General features: G+C 49.4%; 1 protein-coding gene across 4 annotated transcripts in view; it reads left to right on the top strand.

The window, feature by feature from the left end:
* The window catches only part of sema4f (sema domain, immunoglobulin domain (Ig), transmembrane domain (TM) and short cytoplasmic domain, (semaphorin) 4F), a 352,651-nt gene that overhangs the window by 256,796 nt on the left and 75,078 nt on the right, over positions 1-20,777 (top strand). For all 4 annotated transcript variants that reach the window (XM_072497724.1, XM_072497723.1, XM_072497726.1 and 1 more), the window contains one exon: positions 16,560-16,704. In XM_072497724.1, the coding sequence (XP_072353825.1) occupies positions 16,560-16,704 (145 nt within the window). The remainder of the gene's footprint in view (positions 1-16,559; positions 16,705-20,777) is intronic.

Below are 20,777 nucleotides of genomic sequence, written 5' to 3'. Positions count from 1 at the left end.
TCCCAGCACCGATCCCTGTGGTACCCTACTAGTTACTGTCTGCCAATTTGAAAAGGACCCATTAATCCTGTTATGGGCGAGACGTTTTCAGAACCCCAAAATGTATCATGGAGTTCAACCAACCTCTCCCTTTAATGTATTTGTTGCTTTTCCTAGCACACTGCTTGTTCCCTAGGTGTGGGATTACAATTATGGACATGTGGGTTTTTAAACACAAAACACTGTTTATTCCATGAACTCAACTTAACATCTTAAATAAACATTGGATCAAATAATGCCCCTTACTTCAAAGATAACTCTGAAAATATTGCAACAGTAAATAATTCCTAAAAATGTTCCTTCAAACTTCCAAGAGACGTAACACCTTTAAACAGAATCACATCAGGTTAAAGGCTTTACAATTATGAGTTTAAATCACCCAAATGATCCAGAGATAGTCTTCATGGCAGAGATCCAGCTCACTGCAAACACACACTCCCCAAGCTCTTTTCAAACTGCAAAACTAAACTGCAAAAAATGGCTGATCTGAGCTCAGCCCCACCCACTCTCTGACATCATTGTTTTCTTAAAGGTGCATTGCTTAAACATCCATGTCTTAAAGGTACTCTCACATGATACGTCCCCCCAAGAAAAAAAAATAAACGTCAACTTCAAGATGGTTTCATTTTTCAATTTTGCACCATCCACTAAGAAATGCACACAGTAAATATACACTTTCATTTAAAGAAAACAACACATGCAAACAGGTATAATAATATAGTCCATTTTTCTTTGTTCTGCTTCCTCCAACCGAAAACCTTCGCAGTTGACAGTCTCTTTGAATAAAGTCTCTGCATGATCCATCCATTCCTCTACTCCTCGGCATTTCTCTTTAGAATCAGATACTTTAGTTCAATGAGACCACAGAGCAATTCTCCAATCCAGGAGCACTGGTGATCACAGCTTTCAGGCAGTCAAATGCCTGTTGAAAGTCCGCTGTCCATGAAATTTTTTGGGTTTCTTTAGCAAGTCCATCAGTGGAGTAATCACGCCACAAAACTTTGCACAAAGGTTCGATCAAATTCATTTGTGCTAAGAGATTGCATTGCCTCCCTTCGTCTTGAGGGTATCGGAAACTCCTCAAGGAAAGTGATTCGGGCAGCTCCAAATTCCCTTTCGGCTAGGTTCGTCACCAAACCCGCCACCTGAAGTCAATCGAAGAACTCCATACAATGTTTTAAATGTTCTTTCCATGTCTGGAAGTTGGAAATAAAAGCAGATTGTCCCACTTTCTCCATTCAATCCTTCAATGGTGGGACAGGATAAGAGTCCGTTCTTGTAACTGCATTCACCTTTCTATAGTCCACACACAATCGTTGGGTACCATCTGGTCTAGGTACCATCACTATAGGTGAGCTCCATTGGCTGCAACCCACTTCAATTATGCCATTCTTCAGCATACTCTCACTCTCTCTGTTAACCTGTGCCAATTTTAAAGGATTAAGTCTATATGGATGTTGTTTGGTAGGAACAGCATTTCCCACATCTACACCATGTATAGCCATTTTAGTACTTCCCAATTTATCTCGACAAACTTGCCCATGTGATACCAATAACTCTTTCAGGTCAGTTTGTTTTTCCTCTGGAAGGTAACTGAACAATTCATCCCAATTTTTAAGAACATCCTCATTTTCCAATTTAATTTGAGGTATGTCAAATTCACAGTCATCTGGATTTGGTTTGTCACTTTGAGTTAGAATCATTAAAACCTCCTTTTTCTCTCCTTCCCTTTCAAAGTACCTTTTAAGCATATTCACATGACACACTCGGTGAGTCTTCCTTCTGTCTGGTGTTTTTACCACATAATTCACCTCACTTAATTTCCTTTCAATCTCATACGGTCCACAAAACCTAGCTTTTAAAGGTTCACCTACCACTGGTAACAACACTAAAACTTTATCCCCACTGGCAAAACTACGAACTTTGGATTTCTTGTCCGCTAACCTTTCATCACATTTTGTGCAACTTTCAAATGTTGTCTAGCCAATTCACCTGCTCTATTTAATCGTTCCCTAAAATTTGACACTTAATCCAATAGTGTAATTTCCGATTTCTCACCCACCAATTTTTCCTTAATCAATTTAAGTGGTCCTCTTACCTCATGACCAAAAATTAGTTCAAAAGGACTAAATTTGGTAGACTCATTAGGTGCATCCCTAATTGCAAACAATACAAATGGGATTCCTTTATCCCAATCCTCTGGTAATCTTGACAATACGCCCTCAACATTGTCTTTCTAACTCTCCCTACGATTCTGGATGGTACGCAGTTGATTTAAATTGTTTTATTCCTAAGCTATCCATAACTTCTTTGAATAACTTTGAAGTACAATTTGTTCCTTGATCCGATTGAATTTCTGTGGGTAGTCCATATCTAGTAAAGAATTTAAGTAACTCCTCCACAATCCTTTTAGCTGTAATATTACTGGAATGGCCTCTGGAAACCTAGTAGACACATCGATTATAGTCAAAAGATATTGATTCCCACTTTTGTTTTAGGAAACGGTCCTAAACATTCGATTAGGACCCTTGTAAAAGGTTCCTCAAATGCTGGAATGGGTATTAAGGGTGCTGGTTTTATCACTGCTTGAGATTTCCCTATCACTTGACATGTGTGACATGATTGACAAAATTTAACTACACCTTTATGTAGTCCAGGCCAATAAAAATGATTCTGGATTTTAGCTTGAGTTTTCCTTACTCCCAAATGACCTCCCACTGGTACCTCATGTGCAACTCGCAACACCTCCTTTCTATACCCTACCGGCAATACTTCTGCCCAATTTTCACCTGCCTGCATATGTACAGGTCTCTATTTTCTCATCAAGACATCACTTTTACGTTAATAACACTCTGGTATACTCTCAGATTCCTCTTCCGTATATGCTTTCTGATATATCCGTTTTATTTCTACATCTTTCTGTTGTAACTCCGCCAGTTTTCCTGAACTAAAAATATCCGCCTCATCCTCCACCTGTTCTTGGTCTTTTTCAACGATCTGATCAAATATCATTTCTGATAATTGCACTTCAACTTCATCTTCATTCCTTGATTTCTCCTCTTGTCTTAACCTGTGACTTTGCGACCTTGTTACTATATAATCCGGAAAAATCCCAGGATATTCGTCCTTCAACACTTCAGTTGTCTGATTTTCCAATGGCTTATCAACCACAGTGGGCATCCCTCCCACCTGCGATCCAGCTATATCATTACCCAAGATAAACTGTATTCCTGGACAAGATAGTTTATCTATTACTCCTACCACCACTCTTCACTGGACTTTCCAACCTTACCTTATATAATGGAACGCCACTCCTCTCACCCTGAATTCCACCTTTTCTGGCAACATTCTTCCCAAACTACATAACTCCTCATCTCTTACCATTAAAGATTGACTAGCCCCTGTATCTGTTAAAATTGTGACTTCTTTACCTGCTCCTCCTGATACACATGAGTAAACTTTACCCACACAAGTAAATTCTTTAAAGAGATATGGTACCTTCTTATCAATCACCTCTTGATCAGGCTGTACAATCTTTTGCACCTCCTTCGCTTCCCTTGGGCTTTCCTTTACCACTCTAACAAATCCCACTGTCTTATCCTGTTTTATCACATCAGCCTTCCCAGTGCTTTTCTTCGACCACCAACACTGTGACTTTACATGGCCTAGTTTATTACAGTGAAAACATCTGAAACTTTTCATTTCTTTTCCACCCTCCTGGATTTATTTTTTAATCTGAGGTACACTCTCTTTATTGTCTCCCATCAGATCACCTTTACCTTTACGACTTGAGTATTTCTCATGTCCCCAGTTGCTATCCCTCACCGGCTGAAACTGATGTCGGCAACCAATCTTTGATTTATGAACTAATTCATAATCATCTGCCATTTCTTCTGCTAATCTCGCAGTCTTAACGCTCTTTTCTTCCACATGAGTTCTCATTACATCAGGAATTGAATTTTTAAACTCCTCCAAAAGTGTAATTTCTCTGAGAGCTTCATACGTTTGGTCTATTTTGAAAGCCCTTATCCACCTATCAAAATTACTCTGTTTGAGCCTTTCAAACTCCATGTATGTTTGACCAAATTCTTTCCTTAAATTTCTAAACCTTTGTCTGTAAGCTTCAGGCACTAGCTCATATGCACTTAAGATGGATGTCTTCACCTCGTACGTTCCAGATACTTCCTCCGGTAGTGATGCAAACACTGCACTAGCTCTACCTACCAGCTTTGTTTGAATCAGTAACACCCACATGTCCTGTGGCCATTTCATTTGTTTAGCTACCTTCTCAAATGCAAAGAAAAAGGCTTCCGCTTCCTTCTCGTCAAACTTTGGCAATGCTTGGACATATTTAAATAGATTCCCACCAAGCCTTCGACTATGACGCTCTTTCTCACTATCCTCATCACTATCATCCAACTGAACATTTCCCTTTACGTCTGTCAATTTTAACTGATTGTCATGTTTCATGGCCATTTTCTGAAGTTCAAACTCCCTCTCTTTATCTTTTTCCCTGATCTGTATCTCCCTTTCTTTTTGTTCTGCTAGGGCTATTCTTTCTTTTCTCCTTTCTTCTCTCTCCTTTTTTTTTCCCCCTCTCTCTTTCTTTTTCCTCTCTCTTTTGTATTCAAGCCGCTTTAATTCTTTCTCATGATCCTTTTGTTTAATTTGCAACTGAATTTTTGCCATTTCCCATGAGTCAAACTCTATCTCAGGCAACTTTAAATGCTTAACCACCGCCATAATTACCTCATCTTTTCGCACTTTGTCAGGTAATGTTAACTGCAATGTTTTTGCCAGACCCAACAGTCTGCTTTTCATCTCTGTCCGTAAAGTACTGCGTCTGACAGTCTCCACCCCCAAAAACGCCTGAGCCTCTGAAAGAGCCATTGTTCACAACACTCTCCCCACTTAAACTAAAATACCACACTGGAAAAGCAACAATCCTTCACTGTCTTTAAGTTCAGAAAAGCCAATCCAATAGATAGACTTCAATCACCCTCGAGCCCCCAATTGTTACGGGCGAGGCGTTTTCAGAACCCCAAAATGTATCATGGAGTTCAACAAGCCTCTCCCTTTAATGTATTTGTTGCTTTTCCTAGCACACGGCTTGTTCCCTAGGTGTGGGATTACAATTATGGACACATGGGTTTTTAAACACAAAACACTGTTTATTCCATGAACTCAACTTAACATCTTAAATAAACATTGGATCTCTTAACATCCCTTACTTCAAAGATAACTCTGAAAATATTGCAACAGTAAATAAGTCCTCAAAATGGTCCTTCAAACTTCCAAGAGACTTAACACCTTTGAACAGAATCACATCAGGTTAAAGGCTTCACAATTATGAGTTTAAATCACCCAAATGATCTAGAGATAGTCTTTCATGGCAGAGATCCAGCTCACTGCAAACACAGACACTCCCCAAGCTCTTTTCAAACTGCAAAACTAAACTGCAAAAAATGGCTGATCTGAGCTCAGCCCCACCCACTCTCTGACATCAGTGTTTTCTTAAAGGTGCATTGCTTAAACATCCATGTCTTAAAGGTACTCCCACATGACAATCCCTACTCTTTGTTTCCTCTCTGCCAACCAGTTTTCTGTCCACCTCAATACATTTCCCCCAATCCCATGCACTTTAGTCTTGCATAATAATCTCTTATGCGAGACTTTGTCAAACGCAGCGTTTTCACAGTAACTTCATTGCAGTGTTAATGTAAACCTACTTGTGACACTAATAACGATTATTATTATTATCTCTCCTGGAATCCACTGCGTCTAGGAGCCTGGTCAGATCTGCATCACTGAATCTTGGGGCTGATCTCCTGGGCACCATTATTGTGAGCTGACTCGGGTTAGCTGAGCAAGTGCTGCTTAAATGCTGCTCAAGATGGATAGTTTTTTGAAGAATAAAGGAATAAAGGGTTATGGTGTTTGGGTGAGAAAGTGGAGCTGAGTCCACAAAAGATCAGCCATGATCTCATTGAATGGCAGAGCAGGCTCGAGGGGCCAGATGGCCTACTGCTGCTCCTAGTTCTTATGCTCAACCTCGTTCGCGGTAGGCTGGCAAGTGCGGTGCTGGCAAATTGGCTGGCGAGCCTTCATTTGTGGCGAGAAGCCCTTGAGGCCTTGTTAAATAGACCAATGAACGTTGAATAGCATTGCCGGCATCGCTGGGTCGAGCACCGGGAAACTCGTGGCAGTGCCTGCTCATTATCACACTTAGAAATCTTTCCAGAGAATCGTGCCCCCAGACACCTTTTGGGAGAATTACGCTCATCGTCAATTAATTCCTGTTGCCACAGTATAATTGTAGATTGTCCAACTGACCAGTTGAATAATTAGTCAATCAATCAATCAACACATAGTTGGGTCATTTCATTTCAATGTAGATTATTTTTAAATTATTTTTTTACGGGATACAGGCTGACTGGGCCAGCATTTATTGCCCATCCCTAGTTGCCCCCCATTTCAGTCAACCAGATAACTATGGATCTGGAGTCACATATAGGCCAGACCAGGTAAGGTAGGCAGATTTCCTTCTTTCAATTACATTACTGTGCCACATACGTTTTTATGACATTCAATTACAGTTTTGTAGTCAGCATTAGACTTCTAATTCCAGATTTTTATTGAATTCAAATCCCACTTTCTTCCGTGGTTTGAATCCGGGGCAGGATTCTCCCCTACCCAGCGGGGCAGGGGGTCCCGGCGTGATGGAGTGGCGGGAACCACTCCGGCGTCGCGCCGCCCCAAAGGTGCGGAAGTCTCCGCACTTTTAGGGGCCAAACCCTCACCTTGAGGGGCTAGGCCCGTGCCGGAGTGGTTTCCGCTCCATCGGCTGGCGGGAAAGGCCTTTGGCGCTATGCCAGCCGGGGCCAAAAGGTCTTCGCCAGGCGACGCGGGTCGGCGCATGCGCGGGAGCGTCAGCGGCTGCTGACGTCATCCCCGCGCATGCGCAGCGGAGGGGGTCTCTTCCGCCTCCGCCATAGTGAAGACCATGGCAAAGGCGGAAGAAAAAGAGTGCCCCCACGGCACAGCCCGCCCGCGGACCGGAGAGTCCCGATCGCGAGCCAGGCCACCGTGGGGGCACCCCCACGGGCCAGATAACCCCCCCCAGGACCCCGGAGCCCGCCCGCGCCGCTTTGTCCAGCCGTTCAAAAGGTGGTTTAATCCACGCTGGCGGGACAGGCATTCCAGCAGCGGGACTTCGGCCCATCGCGAGCCGGAGAATCGGCTGGGGTGGGCCCGCCAACCAGCGCGGCGCGATTCCCGCCCCCGCGATTCTCTGGTGGCAGAGGCTTCGGGACACGGCGGGGGCGGGATTCGCGACAGCCCCCGGCGACTCTCCGACCTGGCGGGGGGTCGGAGAATCCCGCCCCAGGTCTTTCCCTAGGTCTCTGGATTACAATGCAAGTGACAATACCACTACTGCAGCACCTCCGCTGTTGTAAACAGAGGAGTTGGTTTAGCTCAGTGTGCTAGACAGCTGGTTTGTGATGCAAAACAAGGCCAGCAGCGTGGGTTCCATTCCCGTACCAGCTGAGAATTCTGAATTTGCTCTCTGTGTACCCGAACAGGCGCCGGAATGTGGCGACTAGGGGCTTTTCACAGTAACTTCATTGCAGTGTTAATGTAAGCTTACTTGTAAAGATTATTATTATTATTATTACCTCCATTTTCAGGGTTATGAGGAAGTGCATGGAAGTAGCATCATGTGCTGAGTGACTTTGTCCTGCACTGTATTATTGTACATTTTTATGGTAAATATAAATGATACACCGAGGTTACCTTGATAATTTGAGTCAAACAGGTTGATGACCTTTCTGACCTGAAATATTAGGACAGATTCTTGTAGAGGAGATGGAAGGTTGAGTCAGGGAACTTCTCTATTCAATAAATCTGGCTCCGTAAGGAGGCCTGTGCCTGCCAGATTTTTGTTTTATTTTGAAGCTGGAGAAGAATGCAGTCAAGCCCACTGCTTCAAAGGCAAGCCACACTCTGGAATGGAAGCAATGGATTATGAGAACCATAGAATCCCTACAATGCAGAAGGAGGCCATTTGGCCCATCAACTCTGCACTGACCTCTGAAAAGGCATGTTATCTACTCCCACTCCCCATAACCCCCCCCCCTCTGCTGATGGTTAATTTTCGCTAAAGAAGTCGATGAACGGCTGCCACCTCCGGACGAACCCTAACATTGACCCTCTCACTGCGAACCTGATTTTCTCCGAACAGAGAAAGCTAGCCATGTCAGATAGCCAGGTCTCTGACTTTTGGGGCTTTGTGTCCCTCCAAGCTAATAATATCCGTCTTGCGCACCTGTCTTCCACCCCAAAGAACCTGCTCATCTGGGCCACTGTCATGTGAGTCCGGTGAACGACCTTAAACTGAATCAGGCTGAGCCTGGCACATGTTGTGGACGCGTTGACTCTGCTCAACGCATCCGCCCAGAGACCATCCTCTAACTCTCCACCTAACTCCTCTTCCCATTTGTGTTTCAATTCCTCAGTCTGTGTTTCCTCTGATCCCATCGGGGCTGTTTAGCAGGGGCTGTTTAGCACAGGGCTAAATTGCTGGCTTTGAAAGCAGACCCAGGCAGGCCAGCAGCACGGTTCGATTCCCGTAACAGCCTCCCCCAACAGGCACCGGAATGTGGCGACTAGGGGCTTTTCACAGTAACTTCATTTGAAGCCTACTTGTGACAATACGCGATTTTCATTTCATTTCATAAGCTCCTTTATAAATGTCTGAAACCCTCCCTTCTCCCAGCCACACTCTGAGACTACCCTGTCCTGTATCCCCCTTGGTGGTAGGAGCAGGAAGGTTGAGACCTGCCTGCGTAGGAAGTCTCGCGCCTGCAGGTACCTAAATTCATTCCCTCCCGTCAGTTCAAATTTCACCTCCCGTTCCCTCAAGCTGGGAAAGCTCCCCTCTATAAACATATCGCCCATCCTCTCGATCCCTGCTCTCTGCCATCTCCGGAACTCTTCCATCTAACCCCCCGGGGCAAACCGGTGATTATTGCATATTGGGGATCAGACCGATGCTCCCACATGCTAACACACACATCTCTGGACACTAAGGAGCAATTTTCTCATGGCCAATCCACCTATGCTGCACATCTTTGGAGAAAACATGAGCACCTGGAGGAAACCCACATTGACATGGGGAGAATATGCAAACTCCACACAGTTACTAAAGGCAGGAATTGAACCTGGGTTCCTGGTGCTGTGAGGCAGGAGTGCTAACCACTGTGCCACCATGCCACCCCTGAAGTGAGCCTGGCAATCTAGACCATCTGCCTCTGTGTACTGGGATATTGGCCCAGTTGTGATGATGAATGCTAGGCCCTTGGGCCCTCATCACCATCCCCCACCACCACCATCACCCTACCCAACTCCATAATCTCTTGCCCTTCCATGTCTCAATCCTTCCCTCACCACTCATCCACTCTTCACTATGGCAGATTTCAGAAGCTGGGTAATAACAATGGGAAGACTTTGAAGTGGACCTCAACAAAATTTAACTTTTTACCAATTTGATGGAGTTGTTGCTTAACCAAACACACTCCATGCTGGAAAAAACCTCCAACGGTAATCCCAAAAGTTAAATCCTCTTAAGTGGTCAATCAGTTGTAAAAATAAACAAGTATCTAATCAGAAATCACATCAAAGACTTAAATAAACTTTACAAATGTTAGTCAAACTCTTTACACAACCCCCTGCTGAAATAAGTGGTTCGACATCAGAAACTCAAGGGGCGAGATCTTCCGGCTGTTCATGCCGGCAGGATCTTTGTTCGGCTGATGGCACACTCCCGCTGCGGGTTCCTGACCGCGTGGGGTGGATTCAATGGGAAATTGCATTGACAGTGACGGGACCAGAAGATTTTGCCGCTGAACCAAGGTAGGCCGGGCCGCTTCCCGCTGCTGATAAACACACCGCGGCGACGTCAAAAAATCTCGTTGAAGAATTTATAATGGTTCAGCTTTAAAATACACCCTTGCATCTGCAAACAATGAAGCCAATTGAAACATGGAAAACCAGCTGGCTAGCTTTGTTCCGAGCTGCAGAAGATAGCTTCTCAATTAAAACAATCCAGGAGCCAAAATGGATTGTCAGGTGGCTGTTTTTCTTTCTCTAAGTGAGAGCTGCAGACCAAGTTTATTTTTCAAATTTAAAACACTTCACATCTTGACACATGGGGCGGTATTCTCTCCCCCGCCCCCCCCCCGCCGGGTGGGAGAATCGCCGGGGCGCCGCACGAATCGCTCCCACGCCACCCCAACCCCTGCACGCGATTCTCCCACACCCCCCCCCCGCCCCGAAACCAGCACCGCGCGAATCGCGCTGGGCCGCTCGGAGAATCGCCGCAAACGGCGAGCACCGATTCTCCGGCCCGAATGGGCCGAGCAGCCGCGCGCAAATGGCCTAGTCCCGCCGGCGCCATCCACACCTGGTCGTGCCGGCGTGTACTCGTCGCGAAGGCTTGGGGGGCAGCCTGTGGGGGGGGGGGGGGGGGGGGCCTGCAGAGTGGCCTGGTACGCGATCGGGACCAACCGATCGGCGGGCCGGCCTCTCTGTCGGCTGGCCTCCTTTCTTCCGCCGGCGAGCCTGGATCCATCCACCATGTTTGTGTGGGGTGGCCTGGGGGAGGACGGCCACCGCACATGCGCTAGTTGGTGCCGGCCCAACTGCGCATGTGCGGGACCCAAGGCACCCCACCCCAAGGCGTCTTTTATGCGCCGCCGGGTCGCTGATGCCACGCCGAGGCCCCGCCCCCGTAAATCGGGCAACGCCCCTGCTAGCCCCACGGAGGGGGGAGAATAGGGGTCTGGGAATGGGCGCCGACGCCGGAGTAAAACACTCCAGTTTTTACTTCGGCGTCGGCACTTAGACTCCCGTTGGGAGAATCCCGCCTCATGAGTTCCCAAAGATTATTTTCTGAAGTTTTGAATGCATAATAGCATGTTCCAATGGGAAAGTTACTCCAATGAATTCCAACATGTACATAATGCTGATCATAGTAACGGTTAACTAAGCTTTGCAGGATAGAGCCGTATGATCATTGTAGTAGAAACATAGCTAACCCATACAGCATCTAACTACTGAAGCTGAAAGAACAATTTTTTTTTGTGATTCAAAGCAAATGGCCTGTCAACCAAATAATTCCAGGAGCAGGTAGGTGGCTCTTAGAACATAGAACATAGAACATAGAACAATACAGCGCAGTACAGGCCCTTCGGCCCACGATGTTGCACCGAAAAAAAAGCCATCTAACCTACACTATGCCATTATCATCCATATGTTTATCCAATAAACTTTTAAATGCCCTCAATGTTGGCGAGTTCACTACTGTAGCAGGTAGGGCATTCCACGGCCTCACTACTCTTTGCGTAAAGAACCTACCTCTGACCTCTGTCCTATATCTATTACCCCTCAGTTTAAAGTTATGTCCCCTCGTGCCAGCCATATCCATCCGCGGGAGAAGGCTCTTCACTGTCCACCCTATCCAACCCCCTGATCATTTTGTATGCCTCTATTAAGTCTCCTCTTAACCTTCTTCTCTCCAACGAAAACAACCTCAAGTCCGTCAGCCTTTCCTCATAAGATTTTCCCTCCATACCAGGCAACATCCTGGTAAATCTCCTCTGCACCCGCTCCAAAGCCTCCACGTCCTTCCTATAATGCGGTGACCAGAACTGTACGCAATACTCCAAATGCGGCCGTACCAGAGTTCTGTACAGCTGCAACATGACCTCCCGACTCCGGAACTCAATCCCTCTACCAATAAAGGCCAACACTCCATAGGCCTTCTTCACAACCCTATCAACCTGGGTGGCAACTTTCAGGGATCTATGTACATGGACACCTAGATCCCTCTGCTCATCCACACTTTCAAGAACTTTACCATTAGCCAAATATTCCGCATTCCTGTTATTCCTTCCAAAGTGAATCACCTCACACTTCTCTACATTAAACTCCATTTGCCACCTCTCAGCCCAGCTCTGCAGCTTACCTATATCCTTCTGTAACCTGCTACATCCTTCCACACTATCGACAGCACCACCGACTTTAGTATCGTCTGCAAATTTACTCACCCACCCTTCTGCGCCTTCCTCTAGGTCATTGATAAAAATGACAAACAGCAACGGCCCCAGAACAGATCCTTGTGGTACTCCACTTGTGACTGTACTCCATTCTGAACATTTCCCATCAACCACCACCCTCTGTCTTCTTTCAGCTAGCCAATTTCTGATCCACATCTCTAAATCACCCTCAATCCCCAGCCTCCGTATTTTTTGCAATAGCCTACCGTGGGGAACCTTATCAAACGCTTTGCTGAAATCCATATACACCACATCAACTGCTCTACCCTCGTCTACCTGTTCAGTCACCTTCTCAAAGAACTCAATAAGGTTTGTGAGGCATGACCTACCCTTCACAAAGCCATGCTGACTATCCCTGATCATATTATTCCTATCTAGATGATTATAAATCTTGTCCCTTATAATCCCCTCCAAGACTTTACCCACTACAGACGTGAGGCTCACCGGTCTATAGTTGCCGGGGTTGTCTCTGCTCCCCTTTTTGAACAAAGGGACCACATTTGCTGTCCTCCAGTCCTCTGGCACTATTCCTGTAGCCAATGATGACATAAAAATCAAAGCCAAAGGTCCAGCAATCTCTTCCCTGGCCTCCCATAGAATCCTAGGATAAATCCCATCAGGTCCCGGGGACTTATCTATTTTCAGCCTGTCCAGAATTGCCAACACCTCTTCCCTACGTACCTCAATGCCATCTATTCTATTAGCCTGGGGCTCAGCATTCTCCTCCACAACATTATCTTTTTCCTGAGTGAATACTGACGAAAAATATTCATTTAGTATCTCGCCTATCTCTTCAGACTCCACACACAATTTCCCATCCCTGTCCTTGACTGGTCCTACTCTTTCCCTAGTCATTCGCTTATTCCTGACATACCTATAGAAAGCTTTTGGGTTTTCCTTGATCCTTCCTGCCAAATACTTCTCATGTCCCCTCCTTGCTCGTCTTAGCTCTCTCTTTAGATCCTTCCTCGCTACCTTGTAACTATCCATCGCCCCAACCGAAACTTCACACTTCATCTTCACATAGGCCTTCTTCTTCCTCTTAACAAGAGATTCCACTTCCTTGGTAAACCACGGTTCCCTCGCTCGACGCCTTCCTCCCTGTCTGACCGGTACATACTTATCAAGAACATGCAGTAGCTGATCCTTGAACAAGCCCCACTTATCCAGTGTGCCCAACACTTGCAGCCTACTTCTCCACCTTATCCCCCCCAAGTCACGTCTAATGGCATCATAATTGCCCTTCCCCCAGCTATAACTCTTGCCCTGCGGTGTATACTTATCCCTTTCCATCATTAACGTAAACGTCACCGAATTGTGGTCACTGTCCCCAAAGTGCTCTCCTACCTCCAAATCCAACACCTGGCCTGGTTCATTACCCAAAACCAAATCCAACGTGGCCTCGCCTCTTGTTGGCCTGTCAACATATTGTTTCAGGAAACCCTCCTGCACACACTGTACAAAAAACGACCCATCTATTGTACTCGAACTATATATTTTCCAGTCAATATTTGGAAAGTTAAAGTCTCCCATAATAACTACCCTTTTACTTTCGCTCATATCCAGAATCATCTTCGCCATCCTTTCCTCTACATCCCTAGAACTATTAGGAGGCCTATAAAAACTCCCAACAGGGTGACCTCTCCTTTCCTGTTTCTAACTTCAGCCAATACTACCTCGGAAGAGTCCCCATCTAGCATCCTCTCCGCCACCGTAATACTGCTCTTGACTAGCAGCGCCACACCTCCCCCTCTTTTGCCTCCTTCTCTGAGCTTACTAAAACACCTAAACCCCGGAACCTGCAACATCCATTCCTGTCCCTGCTCTATCCATGTCTCCGAAATGGCCACAACATCGAAGTCCCAGGTACCAACCCACGCTGCCAGTTCCCCTACCTTGTTTCGTATACTCCTGGCATTGAAGTAGACACACTTCAAACCACCTACCTGAACGCTGGCCCCCTCCTGCGACGTCAAATCTGTGCTCCTGACCTCTATACTCTCATTCTCCCTTACCCTAAAACTACAATCCAGGTTCCCATGCCCCTGCTGCATTAGTTTAAACCCCCCCAAAGAGCACTAACAAATCTCCCCCCCAGGATATTTGTGCCCCTCAGGTTCAGATGTAGACCATCCTGTCTGTAGAGGTCCCACCTTCCCCAGAAAGAGCCCCAGTTATCCAAAAATCTGAAACCCTCCCGCCTGCACCATCCCTGTAGCCACGTGTTTAAATGCTCTCTCTCCCTATTCCTCATCTCACTATCACGTGGCACGGGCAACAACCCAGAGATAACAACTCTGTTTGTTCTAGTTCTGAGCTTCCATCCTAGCTCCCTGAAAGCCTGCCTGACATCCTTGTCCCCTTTCCTACCTATGTCGTTGGTGCCAATGTGGACCACGACTTGGGGCTGCTCCCCCTCCCCCCTAAGGACCCGGAAAACACGATCCGAGACATCACGTACCCTTGCACCTGGGAGGCAACATACCAAACGTGAGTCTCTCACGCTCCCACAAAATCTCCTATCTGTGCCCCTGACTATAGAGTCCCCAATTACTAATGCTCTGCTCCTCTCCCCCCTTCCCTTCTGAGCAACAGGGACAGACTCCGTGCCAGAGGCCCGTACCCCATGGCTTGTTGGAGATGATCGTTCCTTGGCACTTGTGTGGCGTGAATGTCACTTGCCACTTAGCCCAAGCCTGAATGTTGTTTAGGTATTGCTGCATGTGGACATGGACTGCTTCTGACCCCATGATGGGGGGAAAGTTATTGATGAACACAAAGAACAAAGAACAAAGAAATGTACAGCACAGGAACAGGCCCTTCGGCCCTCCAAGCCCGTGCCGACCATACTGCCCGACTAAACTACAATCTTCTACACTTCCTGGGTCCGTATCCTTCTATTCCCATCCTATTCATATATTTGTCAAGATGCCCCTTAAATGTCCCTATCGTCCCTGCCTCCACTACCTCCTCCGGTAGTGAGTTCCAGGCACCCACTACCCTCTGCGTAAAAAACTTGCCTCGTACATCTACTCTAAACTTTGCCCCTCTCACCTTAAACCTATGCCCCCTAGTAATTGACCCCTCTACCCTGGGGAAAAGCCTCTGACTATCCACTCTGTCTATGCCCCTCATAATTTTGTATACCTCTATCAGGTCGCCCCTCAACCTCCTTCGTTCCAGTGAGAACAAACTGAGTTTATTCAATCGCTCCTCATAGCTTATGCCCTCCATACCAGGCAACATTCTGGTAAATCTCTTCTGCACCCTCTCTAAAGCCTCCACATCCTTCTGGTAGTGTGGCGACCAGAATTGAACACTATACTCCAAGTGTGGCCTAACTAAGGTTCTATACAGCTGCAACATGACTTGCCAATTCTTATACTCAAAAAAACCTGAGGAATTCTAGCAGCGATCTCCTGGGACTGACATGATTAGTCTCCAACAACCACAACTATATTCCCTTGTGTTATTTATGACTCCAACCAGTGGAAAGCTTTCCTCCTAATTTGCATTGACTTCAATTTTGCCAGGGCTCCTAAATTCCACACTTGGTCAAATGTCAAATCAATGTCAAGGGCAGTCACTCTCACCTCACCTCTTGAATTGAGCTCTTTTATCCACATTGGGGCCGAGAATAATGAGATCAGGAACCCCATGTGAATTCTCAAGCATCCTAAGGAGAGCCTATCGCCTTGACCTGAAATAGTGGGTGAGATTCTCTGGCCTCCCGGCGGTGTTTTATCTCGGGGGTGAGAGGCGGCCTGCCGATGGCTGGCGGTGAGATCTTTCGGTCCCACCGCTTTCAATGGGATTTCCCAATGAATCCACCCCATATCACCGGGAAATAAATGGCGGGTGGGCCATTTCGAGACCGGACGATCCTGCCGACGTAAACAGCAGTAAGACCTCACCCAGTGTGTCATAGGCATAGAACGTACACTGCAGAAGGAGATCATTCGGCCCATCGAGTCTGCCCCGACCCACTTAGGCCCTCAATTACACCCTATCCCCCAAACCCAATAACCCCTCCTAATCTTTTTGGACACTAAGGGCAATTTAGCATGGCTAATCCACCTAACCTGCATGTCTTTGGATTGTGGGAGGAAACCAGAGCACCTGGAGGAAACCCACGCAGACACTGGGACAACGTGCAGACTCCACACAGACAGTGACCCAGTGGGGAATTGAACCTGGGACTCTGGCGTTGTGAAGCCACAGTGCTAACCACTATGCTACTGTGCTGCCCAGATGTGATGGAGTTACTTTTTAATTGGGAAAACTGTTCGAATCTCTAAGGAGCAGGGAGTTTCTTTTACATATTAAAGCATGATAATTGAGTAAAAACTGCAGAACTTAATTAAAAGCAATTCATGTTTCTTCCACCTGCCCCATATCACCTAGGAACAACCAAAATGTTTCTGCAGTGTGTGCTTATGATATCACAGATGTGCAGAAAGTCTTTGCTGGGCAATATATGAAGTATAAAATGGACACCGACAAATGGGACTCGCAGAAAGATGACATTCCAGATCCACGCCCTGGCGCGGTAAGTGGGAGACCAATTGCTGTAAGTGTTTTTCACCTAATAGAAATAAAAATATCTATTTTGTAATAAGGAAAGTAGCCAGATGTGGCATCTTGAGTGTTAGTGCCAGTGTAAAGCATTCAGACAAGGATCCAAGGCATGCTTGGATTGTGCTGGTCTCGTTATTAGCAGAGATGGAAAATCAGGTCCTCCTGAACGTTTGTGGCGAATGCTGCTGGAAGTACACCCAAGTAGATGCCCCTCCAAACCTGAATGCCCTGCTGACTGTTGCCTTGACTCATGAAGGGTTCAGACTTAGAAAAACTATGGAAAACACACATGGAAATACATCCCAGCACCAGTAGCACTTCAGTGCAAGAGAGCAGGCTAAGAGAAAAAGCTTTTCCTAGGGATTAATAATAATATTTATTATCACAAGTAGTCTTACATTAACACTGCAGTGAAGTTACTGTGAAAATCCCCTAGTCACCACACTCCGGCGCCTGTTCGGGTACACTGAGGGAGAATTCTGCATGTCCAATTCACCTAACAGCATGTCTTTCGGGACTTGTGGGAGGAAACCGGAGCACCCGGAGGAAACCCACGCAGACACTGGGAGAAATGAAATGAAATGAAAATCACTTATTGTCACAAGTAGGCTTCAGTGAAGTTACTGTGAAAAGCCCCTAGTCGCCACATTCCGGCGCCTGTTCGGGGAGGCTGGTACGGGAATTGAACCGTGCTGCTGGCCTGCCTTGGTCTGCTTTCAAAGCCAGCGATTTAGCCCTGTGCTAAACAGCCCCGTGCAGACTCCGCACAGACAGTGACCTAAGCCAGGAATCGAACCTGGGACCCTGGCGCTGTGAAGCAACAGTGCTACCCACAGGATGGAAACCTTCCTGCCAACTCTCAAAAGCACCAAATTACCATTTACAGTGTAATTGGAAATTGCAGCAGGGTCTCAGCACATTAAGTCTTACAAAAATCAAACTTGTCATACAGGTCAACATTAATTCAGTTTTATCCTATTTGTTTCATTGGTTTCAGTAGGGAGCTGAGAATATAGGTTGGTAGAGTTTACTGTGTCCAGCAGCATGAGGGAGCTGATTAACATTAGAGACAGTAACACAAGGTAAGAGCTGGCAAAAGCTCTGAAAGCAAACAGTGTGGGGAAACAAGATACATCTTTGGAGATACAATCATTAACCCAGGATTCTGTGGGAGCTGATTGGAAGAGGACCTTAGTTTTCCAGGTATTTAGTGAAAGGCCTGTTTTCTCATATACTTTGGAGAAGGAGTCCATACACAAGCGTCATCTGCGTACTAAAACTCTATGACTGAGGTTAGAGTGATGAGGATCCTCGGAGAGATCCTGGAAAAATTTCCATACCTTGGGAGCCAATGTAGGTAAGCACAGATGATGAAATTCATCACTGCCTCTATTGTGCCAGCTCAGCCTTCAACCAACTAAGAAAAGGAGTATTGAGGACCAGAATCCCAAACTCAAGATTAAGGTTACAGTTTACCAGGCAGCATTGATTCCCATGCTCCGATATCCTTCAAAGACTTGGTTGACCTATAGCACATATATCAAAGCACCTGAGAAGTACCACTAGCATTGTCTTTGCAAAATCATGCAAATCCAGAGACAAGAAACCTTTCCAACAGCAGCACCCTCTTGCAAACCAGCTGGTCCAGCATTGAGGCGTAAATCATTCAAAACCAGCTCTGCTGGGTGGGACATATCGTTCATGTGGCTGACACCTAGGGCGTCATTCTCCGACCCCCCAGAGGGTCGGAGAATGGCCGTTGGCCGCCGTGAATCCCGCCCCCGCCGGTTGCCGAAGTCTCCGAAGGGAGAAACGTCGGCGGGGCGTTAATGTCGCCGCTGCCGCGGAGAATGTCACGGGTCTGCGCAAGGCAGCCGATTTTCGGCCTGCCGATATTCTCCCTTCCGGATGGGCCGAAGTCCCGTCGACGTGATGACCGTTCACGTCGATGTAAATTAAACCTCCTTTTCATCGGCGTGACCCGGTGCTCCAGGCTCACGCCGACCAGCGTGGAGGTGAGTGACGGGCTGGGGGGTTGGCTGGGGGGTTGGCTCTGGGCAGGCAATGGCGTGGCCGCAGTCTGAATGCGTGAGGAGAGGTGTGTCTAGGGCTGTGTGTGTGTGCGCGGCGGGGGGGGGCGGGTAAGAGTAGGCTGGGCTCCGGGGGAGTGCCGGGTGGGGGTCTGTGCCGGGGAGGTGGATGGAGGGTCCGTGGAGGTTGGGGGGGGGTCCGTGCTGGGGTGGAGGCTGGGGGGGGGGGGTCCGTGCCAGGGTGGAGGTTGGGGGGTGGTCCGTGCCGGGGTGGAGGTTGGGGGGGGGGGGGGGTCCGTGGAGGTGGGGGGGGGGGGGGGTCCGTGGAGGTTGGGGGGGGGGGTCCGTGCTGGGGTGGAGGTTGGGGGGGTCCGTGCTGGGGTGGAGGTTGGGGGGGTCCGTGCCGGGGTGGAGGTTGGGGGGGGGGGGGGTCCGTGCCGGGGTGGAGGTTGGGGGGGGGGTCCGTGGGGGGGTGGGGGGTCCGTGCTGGGGTGGAGGTTGGAGGCGGGTGTCCGTGCCGGGGTGGAGGTTGGGGGGGAGCCCGTGCCGGGGTGGAGGTTGGGGGGGAGCCCGTGCCGGGGTGGAGGTTGGGGGGGGGGAGGTTGGGTGGAGCTTGGGGGGGGGGGGAGGGGTCCATGCTGGGGTGGAGGTTGGGGGGGGATCCGTGCCGGGGTGGAGGTTGGGGGGGGGTCCGTGCCTGGGTGGAGGTTGGGGGGGGGTCCGTGCCGGGGTGGAGGTTGGTGGGGGAGGTCCGTGCCGGGGTGGAGGTTGGTGGGGGAGGTCCGTGCCGGGGTGGAGGTTGGGGGGGAGTCCGTGCCGGGGTGGAGTTGGTGGGGGGGGTCTGTGCCGGGGTGGAGGTTGGGGGAGGGGGTCCGTGCCGGGGTGGAGGTTGGGGGAGGGGGTCCGTGCCGGGGTGGAGGTTGGGCGGGTGTCCGTGCCGGGGTGGAGTCCGTGCCGGGGTGGAGGTTGGGGCGGTCCGTGCCGGGGAGGGGGATGGGGGGTCCATGCCGGGGTGGAGGTTGGGGGGGGGGGGGTCCGTGCTGGGGTGGAGGTTGGGGGGTTCTGTGCCGGGGTGGAGGTTGGGGGGGGGGTCTGTGCCGGGGTGGAGGTTGGGGGGGGGTCCGTGCTGGGGTGGACGTTGGGGGGGGGGGTCCGTGCCGGGGTGGAGGTTTGGGGGGGGGGGTCCGTGCCGGGGTGGAGGTTGGGGGGGGTCCGTGCCGGGGTGGAGGTTGGGGGGGAGCCCGTGCCGGGGTGGAGGTTGGGGGGGAAGGGGTCCGTGCTGGGGTGGAGGTTGGGTGGAGGTTGGGGGGGGGGTCCGTGCCTGGGTGGAGGTTGGGGGGGGGTCCGTGCCGGGGTGGAGGTTGGGGGGGGTCCGTGCCTGGGTGGTGGTTGGGGGGGGTCCGTGCCGGGGTGGAGGTTGGTGGGGGAGGTCCGTGCCGGGGTGGAGGTTGGGGGGGGGAGTCCGTGCCGGGGTGGAGTTGGTGGGGGGGGTCCGTGCCGGGGTGGAGGTTGGGGGAGGGGGTCCGTGCCGGGGTGGAGGTTGGGGGAGGGGGTCCGTGCCGGGGTGGAGGTTGGGCGGGTGTCCGTGCCGGGGTGGAGTCCGTGCCGGGGTGGAGGTTGGGGGGGGTCCGTGCCGGGGAGGGGGATGGGGGGTCCGTGCCGGGGTGGAGGTTGGGGAGGTGTGGGGGGGTCCGTGCTGGGGTGAAGGTTGGGGGGTTCTGTGCCGGGGTGGAGGTTGGGGGGGGGTCTGTGCCGGGGTGGAGGTTGGGGGGGGTCCGTGCCGGGGTGGAGGTTGGGGGGGGGGGGGTCCGTGCTGGGGTGGAGGTTGGGGGGGAGCCCGTGCCGGGGTGGAGGTTGGGGGGGAAGGGGTCCGTGCTGGGGTGGAGGTTGGGTGGAGGTTGGGGGGGGGGGTCCGTGCCGGGGTGGAGGTTGGTGGGGGAGGTCCGTGCCGGGGTGGAGGTTGGGGGGGGAGTCCGTGCCGGGGTGGAGGTTGGGGGGGGTGGGTGGGTCCGTG

This window comes from Scyliorhinus torazame, chromosome 3 (assembly GCF_047496885.1).
Source record: "Scyliorhinus torazame isolate Kashiwa2021f chromosome 3, sScyTor2.1, whole genome shotgun sequence".
Classification (NCBI taxonomy): Eukaryota; Metazoa; Chordata; class Chondrichthyes; order Carcharhiniformes; family Scyliorhinidae; genus Scyliorhinus; species Scyliorhinus torazame.
Note: the sequence above shows the minus strand (reverse complement) of the source record. Positions and strands in the feature narration are given on the sequence as shown.